The sequence below is a fragment of the Sclerotinia sclerotiorum genome, genomic scaffold (genome assembly GCF_000146945.2).
Source record: "Sclerotinia sclerotiorum 1980 UF-70 scaffold_9 genomic scaffold, whole genome shotgun sequence".
In the NCBI taxonomy this organism is placed as follows: Eukaryota; Fungi; Ascomycota; class Leotiomycetes; order Helotiales; family Sclerotiniaceae; genus Sclerotinia; species Sclerotinia sclerotiorum.
The window spans coordinates 78,771-95,262 of record NW_001820827.1 but is presented as its reverse complement, the minus strand read 5'-3'; the positions used below and the strand labels follow the sequence as shown (position 1 = coordinate 95,262).

At 45.7% G+C, this 16,492-nt stretch overlaps 7 protein-coding genes across 7 annotated transcripts; 4 read left to right on the top strand and 3 right to left on the bottom strand.

The window, feature by feature from the left end:
• Nucleotides 1-16: 16 nt before the first annotated feature.
• SS1G_06970 (hypothetical protein) lies at nt 17-3,951 on the bottom strand (the record flags this gene model as incomplete). Its single annotated transcript, XM_001591474.1, has 4 exons — nt 17-79; nt 226-1,279; nt 1,474-3,556; nt 3,708-3,951. The coding sequence occupies 4 exons, from the start codon at nt 3,949-3,951 to the stop codon at nt 17-19; spliced, it is 3,444 nt and encodes a 1,147-aa protein (XP_001591524.1).
• Nucleotides 3,952-4,257: 306 nt separating this feature from the next.
• SS1G_06969 (hypothetical protein) lies at nt 4,258-5,897 on the top strand (the record flags this gene model as incomplete). The annotated part of the gene is made up of 4 exons (XM_001591473.1): nt 4,258-4,274; nt 4,320-5,110; nt 5,161-5,818; nt 5,870-5,897. The coding sequence occupies 4 exons, from the start codon at nt 4,258-4,260 to the stop codon at nt 5,895-5,897; spliced, it is 1,494 nt and encodes a 497-aa protein (XP_001591523.1).
• Nucleotides 5,898-6,332: 435 nt separating this feature from the next.
• Nucleotides 6,333-7,456, top strand: SS1G_06968 (hypothetical protein; the record flags this gene model as incomplete). The annotated part of the gene is made up of 3 exons (XM_001591472.1): nt 6,333-6,351; nt 6,509-7,274; nt 7,330-7,456. 3 exons carry the CDS (start codon nt 6,333-6,335, stop codon nt 7,454-7,456), a joined length of 912 nt encoding a protein of 303 aa, XP_001591522.1.
• Nucleotides 7,457-7,805: 349 nt separating this feature from the next.
• SS1G_06967 (hypothetical protein) lies at nt 7,806-9,820 on the bottom strand (the record flags this gene model as incomplete). Its single annotated transcript, XM_001591471.1, has 4 exons — nt 7,806-7,919; nt 7,972-8,840; nt 8,896-9,246; nt 9,706-9,820. 4 exons carry the CDS (start codon nt 9,818-9,820, stop codon nt 7,806-7,808), a joined length of 1,449 nt encoding a protein of 482 aa, XP_001591521.1.
• A 348-nt stretch (nt 9,821-10,168) lies between these two features.
• On the top strand, nt 10,169-12,402 carry SS1G_06966 (hypothetical protein; the record flags this gene model as incomplete). The annotated part of the gene is made up of 2 exons (XM_001591470.1): nt 10,169-10,311; nt 10,467-12,402. The coding sequence occupies 2 exons, from the start codon at nt 10,169-10,171 to the stop codon at nt 12,400-12,402; spliced, it is 2,079 nt and encodes a 692-aa protein (XP_001591520.1).
• Nucleotides 12,403-12,778: 376 nt separating this feature from the next.
• SS1G_06965 (predicted protein) lies at nt 12,779-13,090 on the top strand (the record flags this gene model as incomplete). Its single annotated transcript, XM_001591469.1, has 2 exons — nt 12,779-12,821; nt 12,855-13,090. The coding sequence occupies 2 exons, from the start codon at nt 12,779-12,781 to the stop codon at nt 13,088-13,090; spliced, it is 279 nt and encodes a 92-aa protein (XP_001591519.1).
• Nucleotides 13,091-13,354: 264 nt separating this feature from the next.
• Nucleotides 13,355-15,502, bottom strand: SS1G_06964 (hypothetical protein; the record flags this gene model as incomplete). The annotated part of the gene is made up of 2 exons (XM_001591468.1): nt 13,355-14,034; nt 14,260-15,502. The coding sequence occupies 2 exons, from the start codon at nt 15,500-15,502 to the stop codon at nt 13,355-13,357; spliced, it is 1,923 nt and encodes a 640-aa protein (XP_001591518.1).
• Nucleotides 15,503-16,492: the final 990 nt, after the last annotated feature.

Sequence of the window (16,492 nt, the reverse complement as noted above, 5' to 3'; positions counted from 1 at the left end):
TTTTCTCTCAATCTCCCTAACCGAGCGGTCCAACTCTCCTGCAATCATTTGTTTCTTGTCCGTTGGCAAGAGGGTATATCTTTCGCATAAATCTCCATCAATAACGCCCTTCACTGGCACGTAATAACTTCGGTATATTAAGTGATCTCTTCCAGCCAGGGGCGGGTCTTCTGATCTGAGATGCTGTTCTAAAGTCTGAAAGAAGTCTACGTCCTCTCGACTAACGAATGGTATCAAGATACCAAGTGTACCTTGGAGTCCAGCCCACAATAAGCAATCTCTGCCTCCGGCAACGAGGTTCGTCTTTTGAATGCTCATAGGAATATCCTGGGCATAGTTGTGCGCCATTAATGTTAAACGATGTGGAGCTCCAGCTAGGTATTGGCGTTCATGTAGGAGATGAGCACCGGAACCTTCTTCATCCGCTTCCTCGCTGGCTTTAGGAGGGCAACGGAGAAGCCAGAGATTACCAAACTTGTCCCCTCCTGCAACAGTCTCATAATCGACCATGGTAGTACATGACGTCCACCTTGCGATTGTGTCATCCACGAATGGAATGAGTCTGTTTTCCTGGAATTTGTACACAACCATGGTGATACTCTCTTGAACGTCACTTACAATGATGCGACTACCTTGAGTTTGCAGTCCAACTATCATATTAGGTGCAATTTCGGACTGTGCTTTTCGTAGGAGTTGACGCATTCCAAGATCATATATGCGTAGATCTTTTCCAACTCCAGCTAACAATCTGCCCTGGAAAGCAAGTAGTGCCATTGGTGGTTCCTCAACCTTTGTTTTGTGTATGAACTCAAGCTCCTTGCCGTCTTCGTGGAAACGATATACGTGAATGAAACCTGCAGAGGATGATCTTGGGCTAACTACCAAATCCTTACCAGTTCCGACAACCAGGAATGTTTCGTCTTCTTGACTGGCGAAAGCAACAACAGCGACGCTGACTGCCGATTCATTGTCCTCAAGGTGGATTGTAGCCAAAACTTTCTTTTCGGTCACGGGGTCGACAACAGAGATACAAGAAGCCCAATGATTTGTTCCCCTTGGATACCCAAACTCCTCAGCGGGGAGCACTGTGGCATCACCATTTACAACCGAAGGATCCTCGAGTAACTTTTGTTTTGTGGCTGGAGAAAGGATGTTGTTGTCTGCTTCAACCACGTAGAAAAGAGGGTGCTCAGGGTGTCGGACAAAACGACGAGGAGTGTAGGTTAGAGGAATGGATTCTTGTAAGAGGTTATTGGTGAGTTTCTCGATAGAGAATATTCTGTGGTGGGTTAGCTTTTGCTCTAGTATAAGTGTAAAATTTTGTGGCTTAATTTGTGTCAAATATTTCAGAAGGAACAATTGGAATTATAATATTTCATCCTCATGGCCATAAAAGACGTAGGAAGTTTAACGATAAGAAAATCATCATGATATCTGATGCCGTTGAAGATACGTGGAGCTATGTTGACATACCTGAGGTTTTGTCCTTGAATTCCCACCATTCCTTCGGTACATTGTTCACTACTGAAGTTCCAGCCCCATTCCAAAGCAGGATAATCAAGTGGCGTGAGCATGAATCCCTTAGTCACGGGGTCTGAGTATCCTAGCCATGGTCTAGAGCTGAGGGCAAGCACTGCAGTCTGACCTTGAACAGATACTCTGAAAAGCTTTACAGGCTTTGGTCCTAGGAAACGTGTTCGCGTATCAGAGAGCTCTCCGGTTACTTCGTCTAAAACGGTTCGCAGATAGACACCGGAATAAAGTCCTATATGAAGATATAGAGTTGAGCCACCAGAGGATGAGTCCGACATGGCCATAATGGAAAGGGCGTTTGGAGGAGAAGTTAAAGCTTGAACCGACTTGTTCTCTAGCGTTGAATCGGGATCTAAACTCAGAATACGGACTGTCGAGTCATCGCAGCCAACAGCTAAGAATTGACTTCTCTGACGTCCTTCGGGAACTTCGCCAAGACTTAGACAGGTGACTGTGCCGCTCATTTCTTTCTTCTCGTCATATTCAGCGAGAGACCCATCCGAATCCATCTCAAAGTAGACAATTTCTCCAGAGCTTAATGCTACAGCAACTTGTCGTTCGTTCGTAGTAGCTGCAACGATTGAGCGATGCTGGGGGGCAGCCCATTCATTCACGCGGCGGTCCGCACGAATGTGACGGATACCTTTAGGGTGAACCTGAATCAAAGAATCCTCGCCAAGTTGCTGTACCGCTAGTGTCGGCGCAGATGATAAAAATCCAGTGTCAGTTACTTCTTCCACCGTTTCGCCGATACTGAGGACTAAAGTACCGTTTGAAAAAGATAGAATGATGTAAGCATCATAAACATCATTTCTAGTGAGCTTTGTCGTCCAAACTGCAGATGGTACACCGGGCAGTTCAGATTCAACGATTTCGCTAACTTCCAAACCGTGTTTTAGTGTTCTGAAAGTACTTCGAGCGCCAGTGCCACAAATTGAATAAATTTGTGGTGCATCCTCATCGGTAAGATTTGCGACTTTGCAATCCATTAAAGGGTTCATCGAGTCGATACTTTCGACTAAGCTCAAATTTTCCGCCGGTCTTGGATGAAAATAGACGGGCGTGTATGATTCATTTGTTCCTGTTGGAAAATCATCGCTGACGAATTCTATTTCTTCGTCGTCGTCGCCAAGCTTCTCAAATTGGTAGAATTGATGATTCCCAAACTCGCTTGCAACAAAAAGAAATCCACTTTTAAGAATGCAAAGACTCGCTGCAACAGGCACTGTATCAAAGTACTTGATCTTGAGACGTTTGACTTCGCCGGTGGGTTGCCCATTGTCATCCTCTACCATCTCGATGGTTATCTTGAAGAGATCCCCATCATCTGTTTGTAACAAGAAGAAGAAGGCTCCAGCAGCACCCTTGAGTTTGTGCATAACACCTGCTACGATATTTCGTTTTCTTTGTGGGTCCTCGGTTGCGCCACGCCGACGAGGGATAGCAACACGAAAGGCTTCTTGGTTAGAATGCCTGTAGGTGATGTTGTCTTCCCCACAAACTAAAACTCCACTTGGTCCGTCTGTTCCTCCAGGTACCTGGAAGAGTATGTTCGCCGTTCGGTCGACAGGATCCGACCATTTTCGCACCACATGATTCAGGCCAAGGTCCAGTTCATAGTAAACAAGCTGTTTCTCAATATCCTCATAGGCCTGACCTGTTGGGTCCTGATCCGACTCTCCATAATCAACCTCGAGAGCAGCAAAGACCGGATTTGCGTATCCTACATCCAAGGCTACCAATGCGAATACTAAAGTTTGAGCTTTATGGGCTTCCAAAGGAGATGATATAGTAAGCTCCGCCTGAGAATTGCGATTCAGGACATAAACGAGCTTATTCTTCTCCACCGATGCAGTTAAACAAGCTCTACCTTTCGGGTCGACAGCCAAGTATTGACCTGGAACTACTCTTCGGACGCCCGACTTGCCGAAAGTCTCGAGATGTAGCCGATTGAATTTGTTTTGTGCTGGGATAAACTCCACAATCGTTATACGGCCAGAGTCAGATGTGATGATAATGTAATCTGCGATTGTTTATTTTAGCTTAGTTCTCCATTGCGGCCGACCTTCCATAACACTCGCCCCAATAGCCTGTTCATGTCGGTATGATTCGTGCTGCCATCGATGCTTCAAATCACTAAGTGAAGCTCAAATGGGATGAGATGAAGGACTTACCCTTATTGCTACCAGCCAGTCTAAAAGCTGCAATGGCTCTGATTATACCAAAGACATCATGTGAAAGCGCCGTAATAATCTTTCCCTGTGATGGATCTGGCCTATGAAGAGTAAGACGTGAACCAGAAGCGGTCACAATCTGTTGTTCTTTCGTTCCAGCAAATTGTCCGAGGATCGCCTGGGTGATGGCGGTAGGAGGATTGATTGTCAAGCTGTACAGGAATTGGTTTGATGTTGTCGCCATATTTTGGCAGCGGCGCAGAAAGTCTGCGCAGCTTCAGGTAAGATTGATCACTTGGCGCAGAATAACAGAGATGGTATCATTTGTAATGGGTTCGACAAGTAGCTTGTCGCAAAGCTTTGGGTGCTCGAGGTTGTTTTTCCTGCATCTACAAATATTCCAGAGCTAAAAGAGATTCATGCCGCTTTAAGCAAGAATACGCGACCACTTAAACATCGAAATCACCTCATGTATCAAATTTCTTAAACACTGCTTGCGAAGCACTTTTACTTCTACGAAATATACGGAACCCAACGGTGGCTAAGAATTATGCGTTCCTCAGCTTCGTATACTTGTCAAAAGTGCTTACATGCGCTAAGAAAAACGCCTAGGTCGATCGGCTTGGGAAGAAGAAACATCACTTCTGGCAGTAGCAGTAGGAGCCCCAAACTCTCCTCGAATGCGCCAGCGGGAAATCAATTGGCGCAAAAAGACTTAGGTCGTCGAGCAATATCTTTTGGACAAGGTCAGGTAGCGAGGAATGAGCCTCCGCAGTATAGAGGTCCAGGTGGCTTGGAATCAACCCCGCCTTCAGAGGTTGAGGGGCGAGCTCTCTTGAAGCCGAACAACCTCTTCCACTCTTTCTCGAATTCGCCATCCCCCGAAATCAGGAGACGGGCAGCTTTCATGAAACAAAACGCCTACTGCCCACACCCAGATCATCACCAGACTCGATTGCCAACAAATCCAGATGATCACGAAGCACGGAAACCTGCTACCGGCGCATTACCACCTGCCCACGTCAGTTTCGAATGCCCAGATTGCGGAATACCTGTGTCGTGTTCAGAAGAGCACTGGGCGGATGATTATGAGACACATTTGGAGATATGTGATACCTTACGAGAGATAAATGAGGATGACCATGATCTACGCTCCGGCCGGTTCTTTCCCGAGTTCGAATACCCTTCTGACCAGATTGAGGAGGCCATGGTTAATATGACGAATTGGGATACTCTACTCTTTTCAAGAGAGTTCAAGGCTATCAATGATGAAAGGAGTTTGAGGCAAGCGACTAGGTTGTTGACATATCCTCTTACTATTGGAAGTGTGCTACATGAGTTGAGTCCCTACAACATTAAGAAAGGTGGAAGATTGACGGTCGAAGGTCTTAAGAGTTTGAGTGGTATGCCAGACCTTCAACTCTCTTGGAATACTTATAACTAACAGATCCAGCTCTTCGTTACAATCTACATCCTGCACGAACTGGTGGTGGATCTGAGATTAAGAATCTTAGACCAACGCCTCCACCAGTGAGAATCTTTATTTTAGGTGCTCGCGCAGAATCTTCATTGCCAAGAGAAGTGTGGGTGCAGCTAGCACATCTATTTCCTCGGGTCACATTCCATCTGATCTTCATCGGCCCCGAAAGTATGGCGAACAGAGATGCCGAATTTCCTTTACCTGAACGAACTCCGGGAAATCCTTTTGGCGCAATTGTTGAGGATCGCATAACCAACTCCTTGAAGATTAGTACCTTTGTGGAGTATTATCACACCCTTCACAAAGCTGGTCACTTTTATCCTTATGATCCTTACTTTGACTGCTTCATGCTTTTCCATCCTGGTTTGGGACACCCAGCTAGCTCACATGAGTGGGCGGAAACCATCCCACAACTGCTAGAGACCAAAGTACCAATTCTGGTGACTGGATACACACAATACGACATGGATCGCGATATTGATTGGGTCAAGAAAACTGTAGGAGGAGAAATGGACATGCTCATGGAACCAGGAGAGAATCGTTTTCGAAGTTTGAGATGGGATCTGAATGATATGGACCCTCAAGACATTAGCTGTGGTAACTGGGGTGTTTGGGCATTCAGAGGAAAGAGGTATGTTGTCACCTGAACGAATAACGATGACTCGGTGCTGACTTGCCATAGATATGAGACTACAAGGGGCAAAGAATAGTAAATCACTATGAAACGAATTATAGCCGCCAAAAAAGAATGTTCTATACGTCCGATAAGCCCTTCGCTGTAGGGATTCACATTCAACCAGTGTATAAATTCCTTTGATGTATAACTACAACCCTGTTAGATCCATTCCAATGTTCATTACCATGTAGAAGAACTCTTAAATAGATTAAATGACAAAGAAATCAACTCCTGCCCTTAAAGTCAAATGACATTCCTCTTTGATGTAACATAGTTGTAAGTCCCTCTGTAATATTAAAACTCCGGAACTCCTCCAACCGGCGGCCCCTTTCTTTATCTTATCGCAGCCGAGGCGGGGAGAAAAGCGCAGGTACATATTGATTTTCTCCATACAACGTCATCGTGAAAAACAACTTAAAGTCTCTGAAAGTATATTTCTATTTTACAAACCCATTAACCTACCACCAAAATGTCTTCCGAATCCCCACGTTCGTTGACAACAATTTACGTAACTCGCCATGGCGTAAGTTGTCTCTTAAAGTTTGCGCTCAACCAAAACTGACTTTCTCAAGTTTCGCTCAAACTGGATTGTCGATCGTAAGCATTTCATTTTCTTTCTGGCTGCATTTTAATAGGAACCAATAGGCTTATATATCCACAAAGCTGTGACAGGTACATACACTGCCAATATCCCAACTCCCACCGGTATACCCAGCGATCCTGCGCTTGCAGGATATGGCGAAGCCCAAGCCGCGGAACTTGGCCTCCATCTAAGCACAGTGTCTCCACCCATCGAACGAATCTACTCCTCTCCTTTTTACCGCTGTATCCAAACCATCTCTCCTCTTATACCACACCTCTCTTCCACCACAAGCGACCCTGCGACTCTCAAGATCCGCGGCGAAAACGGACTCGGTGAATGGTATGGCACCGCTCGATTCGATCATCCCAGTCCTGCAACCCCTGAGTTGTTACATTCTTTTTTCCCAGCATATGACAAAGAGTATGTGCCCAAGATTAGACCTAGTGTTAATGGAGAGAGTATAGATACTTTGCATGATAGAACAGCGTATGCATTACATAGAGTCATAGAAGATGCGGATAGGGAGGGTGTCAAGGCTATTGTCATATGCACGCACGCGGCGACATTGATAGCAATTGGAAGGTGTTTAACTGGAAGAATGCCAGAGGATGTTGGCGAGGAGGATTTCAGACCTTTTACCTGCGGATTGAGTGTCTTCAAGAGAAAGGAGAGTGGAGGTGACATAGGAAAGGAAGTGGATATGTGGAAGGGTCCAGAAGAGAAAATCCCGGAAGTGGGATGGAGAAATGGTAACGGTGTGGGTGGTGGTTGGGATATTGAGAAAAATGGTGATTGTAGCTTCTTGAGTGGAGGAGAAGAGCGAGGATGGTGAGTTGGCTCCTTTTTACTGGAATATATGAATGACGTGCACTAACTTCTCCAGGCGTTTCTCTGGAGACGAATCATTTTCTACCACTCCAGCCTTACCAGCTTTAGACGCTGGATCTGCGCTCGGGGTTGTTATCGAAGGGAACAAACCAGCAAACCATCCTGAACCATCTAGATTGTAATGATGCACTTTGGAGTGGAATGTTTTAGAGGTTCACAACTTTGAAGAAATCTTGGATATACTCTAGATCAAACTTTGAATATGGAAGAAGACGATACCCGGCGACCACGGTGGTTAGTTTTGTATACAAGAGAATCATAGAAGGTTGGTGTCTTAGGTACCAGAAATAATACAACAATTTCTTTTAAATTACATAAAGCAGTCTATACAAGATCAAGCCATGCAAAACTAGTAAATGCAGTACGTGTATACCTGCGGATGTCCCGCATCCGGCGAATGAAATTGCGCACCAAAATAAAATCCTAGATAAGCAATTATCCTGAAAGAGTATTGATTATCAAATCTCACACCTAATATCCTGCGGGCTCTTTAACTTTTGGAAAGGCCGGTGCATCTATGTTGTTCAAGCAATCCTTCTTCCAGTGAGCAGGAGTGTACTTATCCACTATATTTTTGAACTCCGCCTAGAAATGATCAGTTAATGCTCTATAGGCTGTTTTGAGGAGGGGAAAATACCAATGTACAAAATGAGTCGTCGCCCTCAAGATGTTTGCCTTGTGGCCTACAACCAGGAACTTTCATAACCTTGTCATTGTACCGAATTCTGACATAATAACCATCTAGCTTAGACCTCTCCGTTTCCGAAAGATCACGAAGCTTCCTCCGTGCGATACCAATTGGACCTGTTTCAGCTTTTTTACCCAATCCGAATATCGAAAGCAGTCCTTTTCCGGTACTGCCAGCTTTGGGCGGATCATATTCCGGTTCCTCAAACGACGACTGTTTTTTGAGGAACATCTCTAAAGCAATGTGAGACGTATACGGTGGCCAAGGCTCGCCTTCGAACGCCCCTAGACTAGAAAGAACGGCAGCGAGAGTAGTATCATGACAACCACTCAAGCCAAGCTTTATAGCCTTCTCACCTCCTCTACCAATGCCAGTCGAACCATCCTCACCACCGGTCTCCAGCAGTCCATCTTGCCCATTGTGCTCAACACTACCAACCATTCTCGACACTAGATCTCCCATTAGCCCTCCGATGCCTAGAGATCGGTACTCTTCTGACTCTTTATATCCGTTGAACCATTCCTCGACTCCTATTTTTTCTATAATGGCCCGACCTTTTTTATCGTAGAACTCTTTTGGTAATCTAGTTTCCGGACCATGGGCTAGGGTGGAATTTATAGTATCCATTATACCAGAAAGCCTGGGATGAGAATCGACAGCTACTCGTTTACTTGAATCGGGCATCCACTTGCTGATAAGTTTATTTAGATACTCCATTTCGTCTGTCTGGTTCCAATGATCGGCAGTTCGTTGCGCGAAAGCTCTCGACAGTTGCGCAAACCTTCTGCAGCCACTATCGTTTGGAAACAAAGTCTCATCTGGAAGCTAAGTGATTAGCAGCGAGCTTCAATATTGAGGACTTGCAGAACATACCAGAAGGCGCGCGTGTGATGATAGTTGGCGGGGGGCAAGATGCAGCGCGTGAGTTAGGTGGATACATGCCCAAGAAGGCTTCTTGTAGTGATTCCAGAGCTCTTGGAATGGGCGTCGCGCGAAGGTACATAAAATCGGTATTGTGAATCATTGGGGGTAGAAATTGCAATTGCTCAATGTAAAGTCTTCGAAGTCGTGTTCCCAACTGTGAGGTTGTTTCTCTCCCCTTATCTGTCAATTCACCTAGATTGCAAACATCATCGACCTCTCCTCGAGGCCCTCGTGCAATAGTAGGGCCATCATCACTATCAAATGTTTCCAAGCGACGTCTCCATTGAAGGGGAGTCCAGTCTGAGGAATTAGCTTCCATTGTAGCACTCACCATTCGCCGGGCTGCCGAACAATACGGCCAGTAGGGCCTCAATCCAGCATTTTGAAATCTCGCAGAAACTGGGCTTCGCTCTCCATGTCGAAGGAGAACCTGAACAAGTTGCAACTGGAGATCTTCGGGATACAGCCTTTTAAGCTCCTCTTGTGAATATGGCCCACGGGGTTCTAACGTAGTCATTTTTTGTAACACCTTTATTAGGTATTGTGACGGAATACGTACGTACGTGCGCACTTGAAGATTCAAGCTGCAAACTAAACCTTGATGTTGATGCCCTGAGCTTCTTTCTATCAAGCTCGATATATGACAATGCTTGAAGCCCAGCCGGGGTGTCGGGGTGTCGGGGTAGCTTAGTAAAAAAGTCCGTGCTTAGAATTTATCTTATCCATGCATATGATTATTGTTGAAGTATAATAATTCACCAATTCGACTATTAACTAGGTACTTTTTCTTCTCGAATTTGCCAGCTCTCACGACTTCCTGCTCCGTGGCACAGGCCTTAATGAGAGCGTGAAACGGTTGATATGAGCTCCCCATATGTTTGCATAACATGCCGGCGAACAGTTAGTCATTTACGTCGAAGCAAATCCTTCCAATTGCACTCGAAAGCGGCCTTTAACTCTCTAATCGGTGCCTTCCCAAGCTCCACGAGTGAGGAGCATAAACAGAACTATGCCGCGTCAACGAGAGGATTTCAAGGCGCCGATTCTAGAGAGAGCCAAACACTGCCCCGAAGACCACCAGCTATTCGGCATGCTACTAGAGAGCCAGCAGATGCATTGGAGTCAATGTTTGAAGATAGCCTCAAGCAACAGTCGATTCGACAACCAGCTCGTGTATCGGAGTCTTTCCAGCGGACGTCATCTTCGGTGAAGTCTTACCAACATGGAGAACAATTACAAAAAATGCTCCGCGAAGAACGCCCTCTCAATGACTGCTGGTCCTTCTTTCTGGAACATTTTGGGCCTACTGCTTGGAAAAGTGGTTCCATCACTCGAAGCTCATGGCCTCCTTCTCTCAAGTCTGGAGTACCCTTGTTACTGAGGCTTTTAGTAGAAAAAAAAAAGGAGCAGCCTCTTCGTGACGATGTCCCTACTTTTCCAGAAATGATAGGGGTCACTTTTGAGCTGGGTTTACTGCGTGGCACGCAATGGGCCAAAATGCTAACTACATTGATTGTCAGCATCTCAGAAGTCGGTGTTGCGACAGAACAGGGACAGAAATTACTAACCGAGCTTCTTAAAAGTTGGAACGTCGTCTGTCGCCGACGACCTCGACGATATCGAAGCCAAGAGTTATCCAACGAGCTAGACTCCAGCATCGTTCCTTCTTCATCTGACTGGTCAAATCTGCCAAAGCATTCCCTCCACAGCGTTTTTGTGGAAAAGCAACAAAATGGAATTCAACATGCATTTAGTCTTCTCACTCCCCAGTTCTCCCCAGGTGAGATGTATCAGCTGCCTACAATCGCACTGGGGACACTCAAGCTTCTTCTTGAACTTGATATGGCTGGAATTGGTGCAAAGACTGTAGAGAATGCGCAGCCGCTCATATTCAGTTTCTCAAGTATGGTCAATGCATGTTCGATGACTCTAAGTGATGCCGCTGTATATTTTCGGGATGTCCCTGAGTCCGTGGTTAATCTAGTCAAAAATGACTGGTCCACCATCAAGGAATTCGCCGAGAAGCAGAAAATTACTAAGGATTTCAAACTTAGGGAAACTGAGCGATCCCAGCTTATACACAAGAGAGTTATTGATGCGCATGCTAGGAGAGATGTGGTTTCACTTGACAAACTATGGTCGCAGGCACAGAAGCTTCCAGTTTATGATTCAGCGGCCAACCCTGGTTCTGAGTCTGGCTTTGAGTCTGGTTATCTTACGCCTGCATTTTACAACCAGTTCATTTTGGTATTCATGAGTCTTAGGCAGCAACCTCGAGCCATTGATGTTTGGAACCATATGATCAAGAATAATGTAACTCCAGACCTTGGTGCCTGGGATGCCCTATTGAATGGTTGCAAGGCATCCCGCGATCCAAAAGCCCTTGAACAAGTTTGGGCCATGATGATAGCGTCTGGAGCAACTCCCGATGTTACCTGTTGGACCACCAGGATCAGCGGACTTATTCACTGTTACAAGGCAGAAGATGGCATACGCGCATTGGATGAGATGGGACGCCTATGGCTAGCTGCGGTCAGGAAAAAATATCCCAAATTCGAACTAAAGAATTCCAAAAAGTTTAAGGACATCCATACTGTGGCCGCTAGGCCAACTATTGCAACTGTCAATGCAGCAGTTTCTGGCCTCATAAAGATGCAAGAAATAGGAGCTGCTAATCGCATCCTTGCCTGGGCAGATCAGTGGGGCATCATTCCTGACGTCCAAACATATAACACACTTCTTTGGTCAATAGTCCGTGCCGGCCATGCAGATAAGACTCCAGAGATTTTGACTTCCATGGAAGGTCAAGGTGTTCAAGCAGATGCCGCAACCTTCGTCGCAATTCTAGAGCAAACCTTCGCCGATGTCGATGTACTGACTCCTGAAGAACAAATAGAAGCAATCAACACCACCTTTCTTACCATGGAAAAGATGAATGTAGCGCCAAATTTGTTCTTATACAGCAAAATGATCTACTTATTATTACGAGGCATACCGAAGGATACCAGCCCGGTATCTGAGGTCATGGCACGAATGGCGAAACAGGGACTGACGCCCTCAACCTACATCTACACCATCCTCCTGGAATATTACTTCGCGCAAACCCCGCCCAATTTCCAAGCAGCAACCACTCTCATCGAACGCGCTCAGCTAACGGTGGGCTCCGTCGACCATATCTTTTGGGACCGTCTCATAGAGGGCTATGCGAGCGTAGGAGATACGACAACTGCCATTCATTACTTGGGCAAAGTGCAAAAATCCAAACAATTTACTAGTTGGAACACGATGAGGACGTTGTTGATGGCACTGGTGGAGAATAATGAGTTGGGCCTCGCGAAGGAGTTGGTGGATAATGCAATTACTGATACGGGAGGACCGATCGGACTTGAGGAGAGGGGGGTAGAGGGTCAACATAAGTTTTGGGAGCTGGTGAGGGAATTGAGATTCTTGGGCTGAGTGAGTTGGCGTGATCACTTGTGCACTTCTTGTTTAGTCTGCGAGAAGACATGGAGAAAAAAGGTGGCCTGCATAGATACCACTCCCCCATTTATCATCTTTCCATCAATCTTCATGATTCTCTACAGACTCTACACTACACTACGCTACACTACACGGTACTCCTGAACTAGCCAATCTAAAAGGAGATCAGCCAGTCATTGGACAGGTCACCAAATGTGTTCGAAAATGTATCAAACACCGTAACATAGATAGGTATGCAAAACAAAGGCATCTCCACGTATCGATCATCTCATATGAAATATATAAAATACCAAACACCAATTCATCTCATATTTAACATCATCTCATCTCATTTGAAGCTACCTGCGCAACCATGTCATATCATCCCAGAATCATCTCATCTCGTCCTATCCACAGTATCCTATCCTATCCTATTATTTCATTTCAAGTCATCGCAAATCATCGCATCGCATCCATCCTAGCCATTCTAAACATGATAAACTCAGGGTCACAAATCAACAGTAACAAACAAGGAAAGAAAGAATACACATCGCATCTCGTCTCATCCATTTCCATCAAAAAACTCAATCTTCTGATATTCCAAGTCAACTCATCTCAAATGGTCAAGCCTAGCAGTCATGCAATAAAAGAAAACGAAGTTGTGGGCGTTATGCATTCCGGTTGAGAGAATTCCCTGCCGCCCTGTTCCTTTTTCCGTTTCCATGAATATTGACTCCTAATGCAGCCCAATGCTGTTGCATCCATCCGGGCATGCAACCAAGCAGCCAAAACCCATAATAATAAACCTATTCATCTACCAAAATTTCTGCTTAGACCCTAGTCCCAAACAATAATACTCCTATTGTGTTGATCGCCACTTCATATCCCATCATATGTACCATCTCTCATTTCATATATCCACACTCCATAACATCTGCAATATTCACAATCACATGATTGCGCACGCACTGCTTCTCGCCCTTCTTCTCCTTCCAACTCCACCGGCAGCTACCCCACCTTCCTCTTCATCTGCATGCATCAGCTGCGCTTCTCTGGCCCTTCTCCTTCTCCTTCTGATGCCCGCACCATCTGCCCCCGCCTCCTCATTCGCCATCATATACTCGGTCCACTTTCTCTCCAACCTTGCAGCCGCGGAAAGATCACCCCTTAGCACTCGCTTCGTATGTTCGTCCACGGTTAATTGCCAACCATAAAAACATTTGAGTGTTATGATTTCCGTGGGGAATGTGTATCTGTTTACATCATTGTCTGGCTTCGTTATTTCCGAATTTCGAGATAGGACTTCGCGAATTCCGGTCCACGTGACATTTGAACAGTCGAATACTACCATGCGCAGACCAGTGGAGGGACGTGATCGTGAATTTGTTGTACGTGAAGATCGCAGACGAACCATGGTCGCTGCCTCGGCGAGAATTAGATCACTAATCCTCGTGTTATCCATATCAATATTTTGGAGACTGGTACAGGCACGGATAACAGGAAGCATACCAGCATCGCCTAGGTTCTCGCAGTAGCTTAGCGAGAGGTGTTGGAGGGTTGAAGCGCAAGGAGCCTTGGCGAGATGATTAGATAGTAAGTTATTTGTAAGTTCGATAAGATCTTCCAAGTCTAGATGTGTTAGACGTGGAGTGGTAGCTAAGACGGCCTCCAGTGCACTGTCTGTTAATGCAAGGCATCCACTCAACTGTAGGCCTTCCAAACCCCCACACACATAGGCAAGTGATTTTACTCCCGCGTCAGTCAATCTATTACAGCGGCTCAAATCCAAATGTCGAAGTTTTCGTTGTGGAACCAACGGAGCATCAGTAAAGACGTCGAGTTCTGGGTTTTTACCGTGGATCATTGTTTTGAGAATATTATCAGTGATATCCGTACAGCCGCTAAGAACGAGTCGCTCAAGTTGATTGGTCTCGAATATTAGAAGTGCCAGATCCTCGTTTTCGAGGCCCCTGACTTCTCCGGCGCGAAGATCCTTCAATTTCGGGCAGCCTTGAATGACAAGCTGTAAACCAAGCGCATCCATGTGAGTACACCATGAAACGTTGAACATCTCAAGATGTGGACAAGATTGTGCTATGATCTTGCACGTTGCATTTGTGACAGCCGACAACCCAGTGAGGTTCAGGTTGGCTAATCTTCCATTGCTTTTCAAAAGGTTGTGTAGAGTTGCTTTCTGAAAGTTTCGACATCCTTCAAGAGTTGCATTTATGAGATTCTTGCATGCCTTCACGACCACTTCTGCACGTTTATAATGCTCGACCTGTACACAACCTCGGAGGTTCAAATCTTTAATAAAGGGACCTGCCGATACTATGATCTTCGCCAGAGACTCGGCGGGTATTTCGGCATAAAATTCGGAAGCATCGAAGCATGTCCAGAGCTGCCCATCAAAACAGGTCTTATGAAAATCTCGACAAGTATTGGAGGCTCTTACTAATTCCTTCGGCTTCAAGAATGCGAAAATATGCAACTTGATTTCGTGCGGCATTTCTTCCCAAAATTTGAAGTTGCTATTTTTGCAGAGTTTAGGTTTTGCTGTCAAGGGTTCTGTAAAATAATCTTCGACGATTTCCAGAATCGCAGATGAAGAAGACGCAGGTCTCTTTACATCTGCGATGGACATTTGTTTCAGCTCCTGCGGAAGAGTTGATACGCCAGCCATGGCTTCGTTCTCGATACGCCGAAGAGCAATGTGACGATATACTGGGTCATAATATGGAGTATCGGGACCTGGAGTGGCTGGCGTTGAATCTACTTCTGAGGCTAGTCCTGAGGCTAATCCTGAGGCTGGGCCCGAGGCTGGCGCTCCAGAGGAACGTCCTTCTGTTGTTGACTGTGTTGCAGGACTCTCCGATATCAGAGGAGCGAAACTTATACAGGAAAGCGTAGACCTGCTACTATATGGACTAGTCTTCGCTCGTCTCCGACTGAACTGTGCGAGTGTAGGCGAGGAAGATATCCTTTGAAGCCATTTACCTTTGGACTTCACAGGTCTTTCGTCGTTCATCGTCGACGCTGGACTTTCGACTGGAGTTGAGAACCCCGCCATCGCGTTGACTGAAGCCTGAGAGGTCATTTGGTTGTCAGATCCGAATTGTCACACTGAGATAATTTCCTTGTTCAGAAGCCCGAGGTTCGATCTTAGAAGCAGGCAAGTGATGGAGGTATTTGATAGCTAAGGTCTGACTGAGGTTGAATTGTGGGGTTCCTCGATTTCAATTCACCGACGACCTTAAATCTGAGCTGACAGAATCCAACGTAAACGAGGCGCAATTGTACTGTAATGCTATTTATCGATTACGAAATATGTGCGAATCGAAGAGTAATAATTATTTTGGGGGACAAGGGAATATTTAATTCCTTTGTTAGTTTTGCATGGACCAGCCAATGAATGTTTTGTCTTCCTGAGCTCTTGCGATGCAAGTGGGAGGTGATGAATCGGGGGTGGGAAGATTGAGAGATTGAACCTGTTATTTTATGAATTAATGCCTCAACTCGTCAAGTGAATGGTGTATGCGCATGCATATGAAATATGACAATTCTAGCATGAGAAACTCACCACCAGGGGAAGAAGGATGGCGCAATGTGGATGGATAGATGTGTCGACCAGTCTAGATAGCGGCCGTTATCAACATCGATCACTTTTCCAGAGTCCTTATCGCGATTCTCCTTATCGGCTCAATTGGGCTTCGCACATGAACAAGTTTCGTGATTCAAGAAATTTGGTCAGATGTTCCAATCTCAAGCATGCGACGAGCTTTGGAGATTAAAAGTGTGAGGGAGGTTTGAGATGACGAGTAGGAAAGTTGCACTGCAATTGGAATTGGAAGATTCGAGATTCAAGATTCGAGAATTTGACGAGGAAAGCGAGAGGCGGGGATGCGGGAGGTTTTTGAGGTAAACAAAGCAGGTAGCGAATGGAGGAGGAGGAGGAGAAAATAAATAGCTAATCCTCCTAGTAGCATGTACGGCCACCACGGTGAAGACTCGAAAAGGGAAGCGATAGGTTGACGATACAAATCCGACATGCGAGTTGGAGTCCAATGGGCGGTGGACGATGGCACTA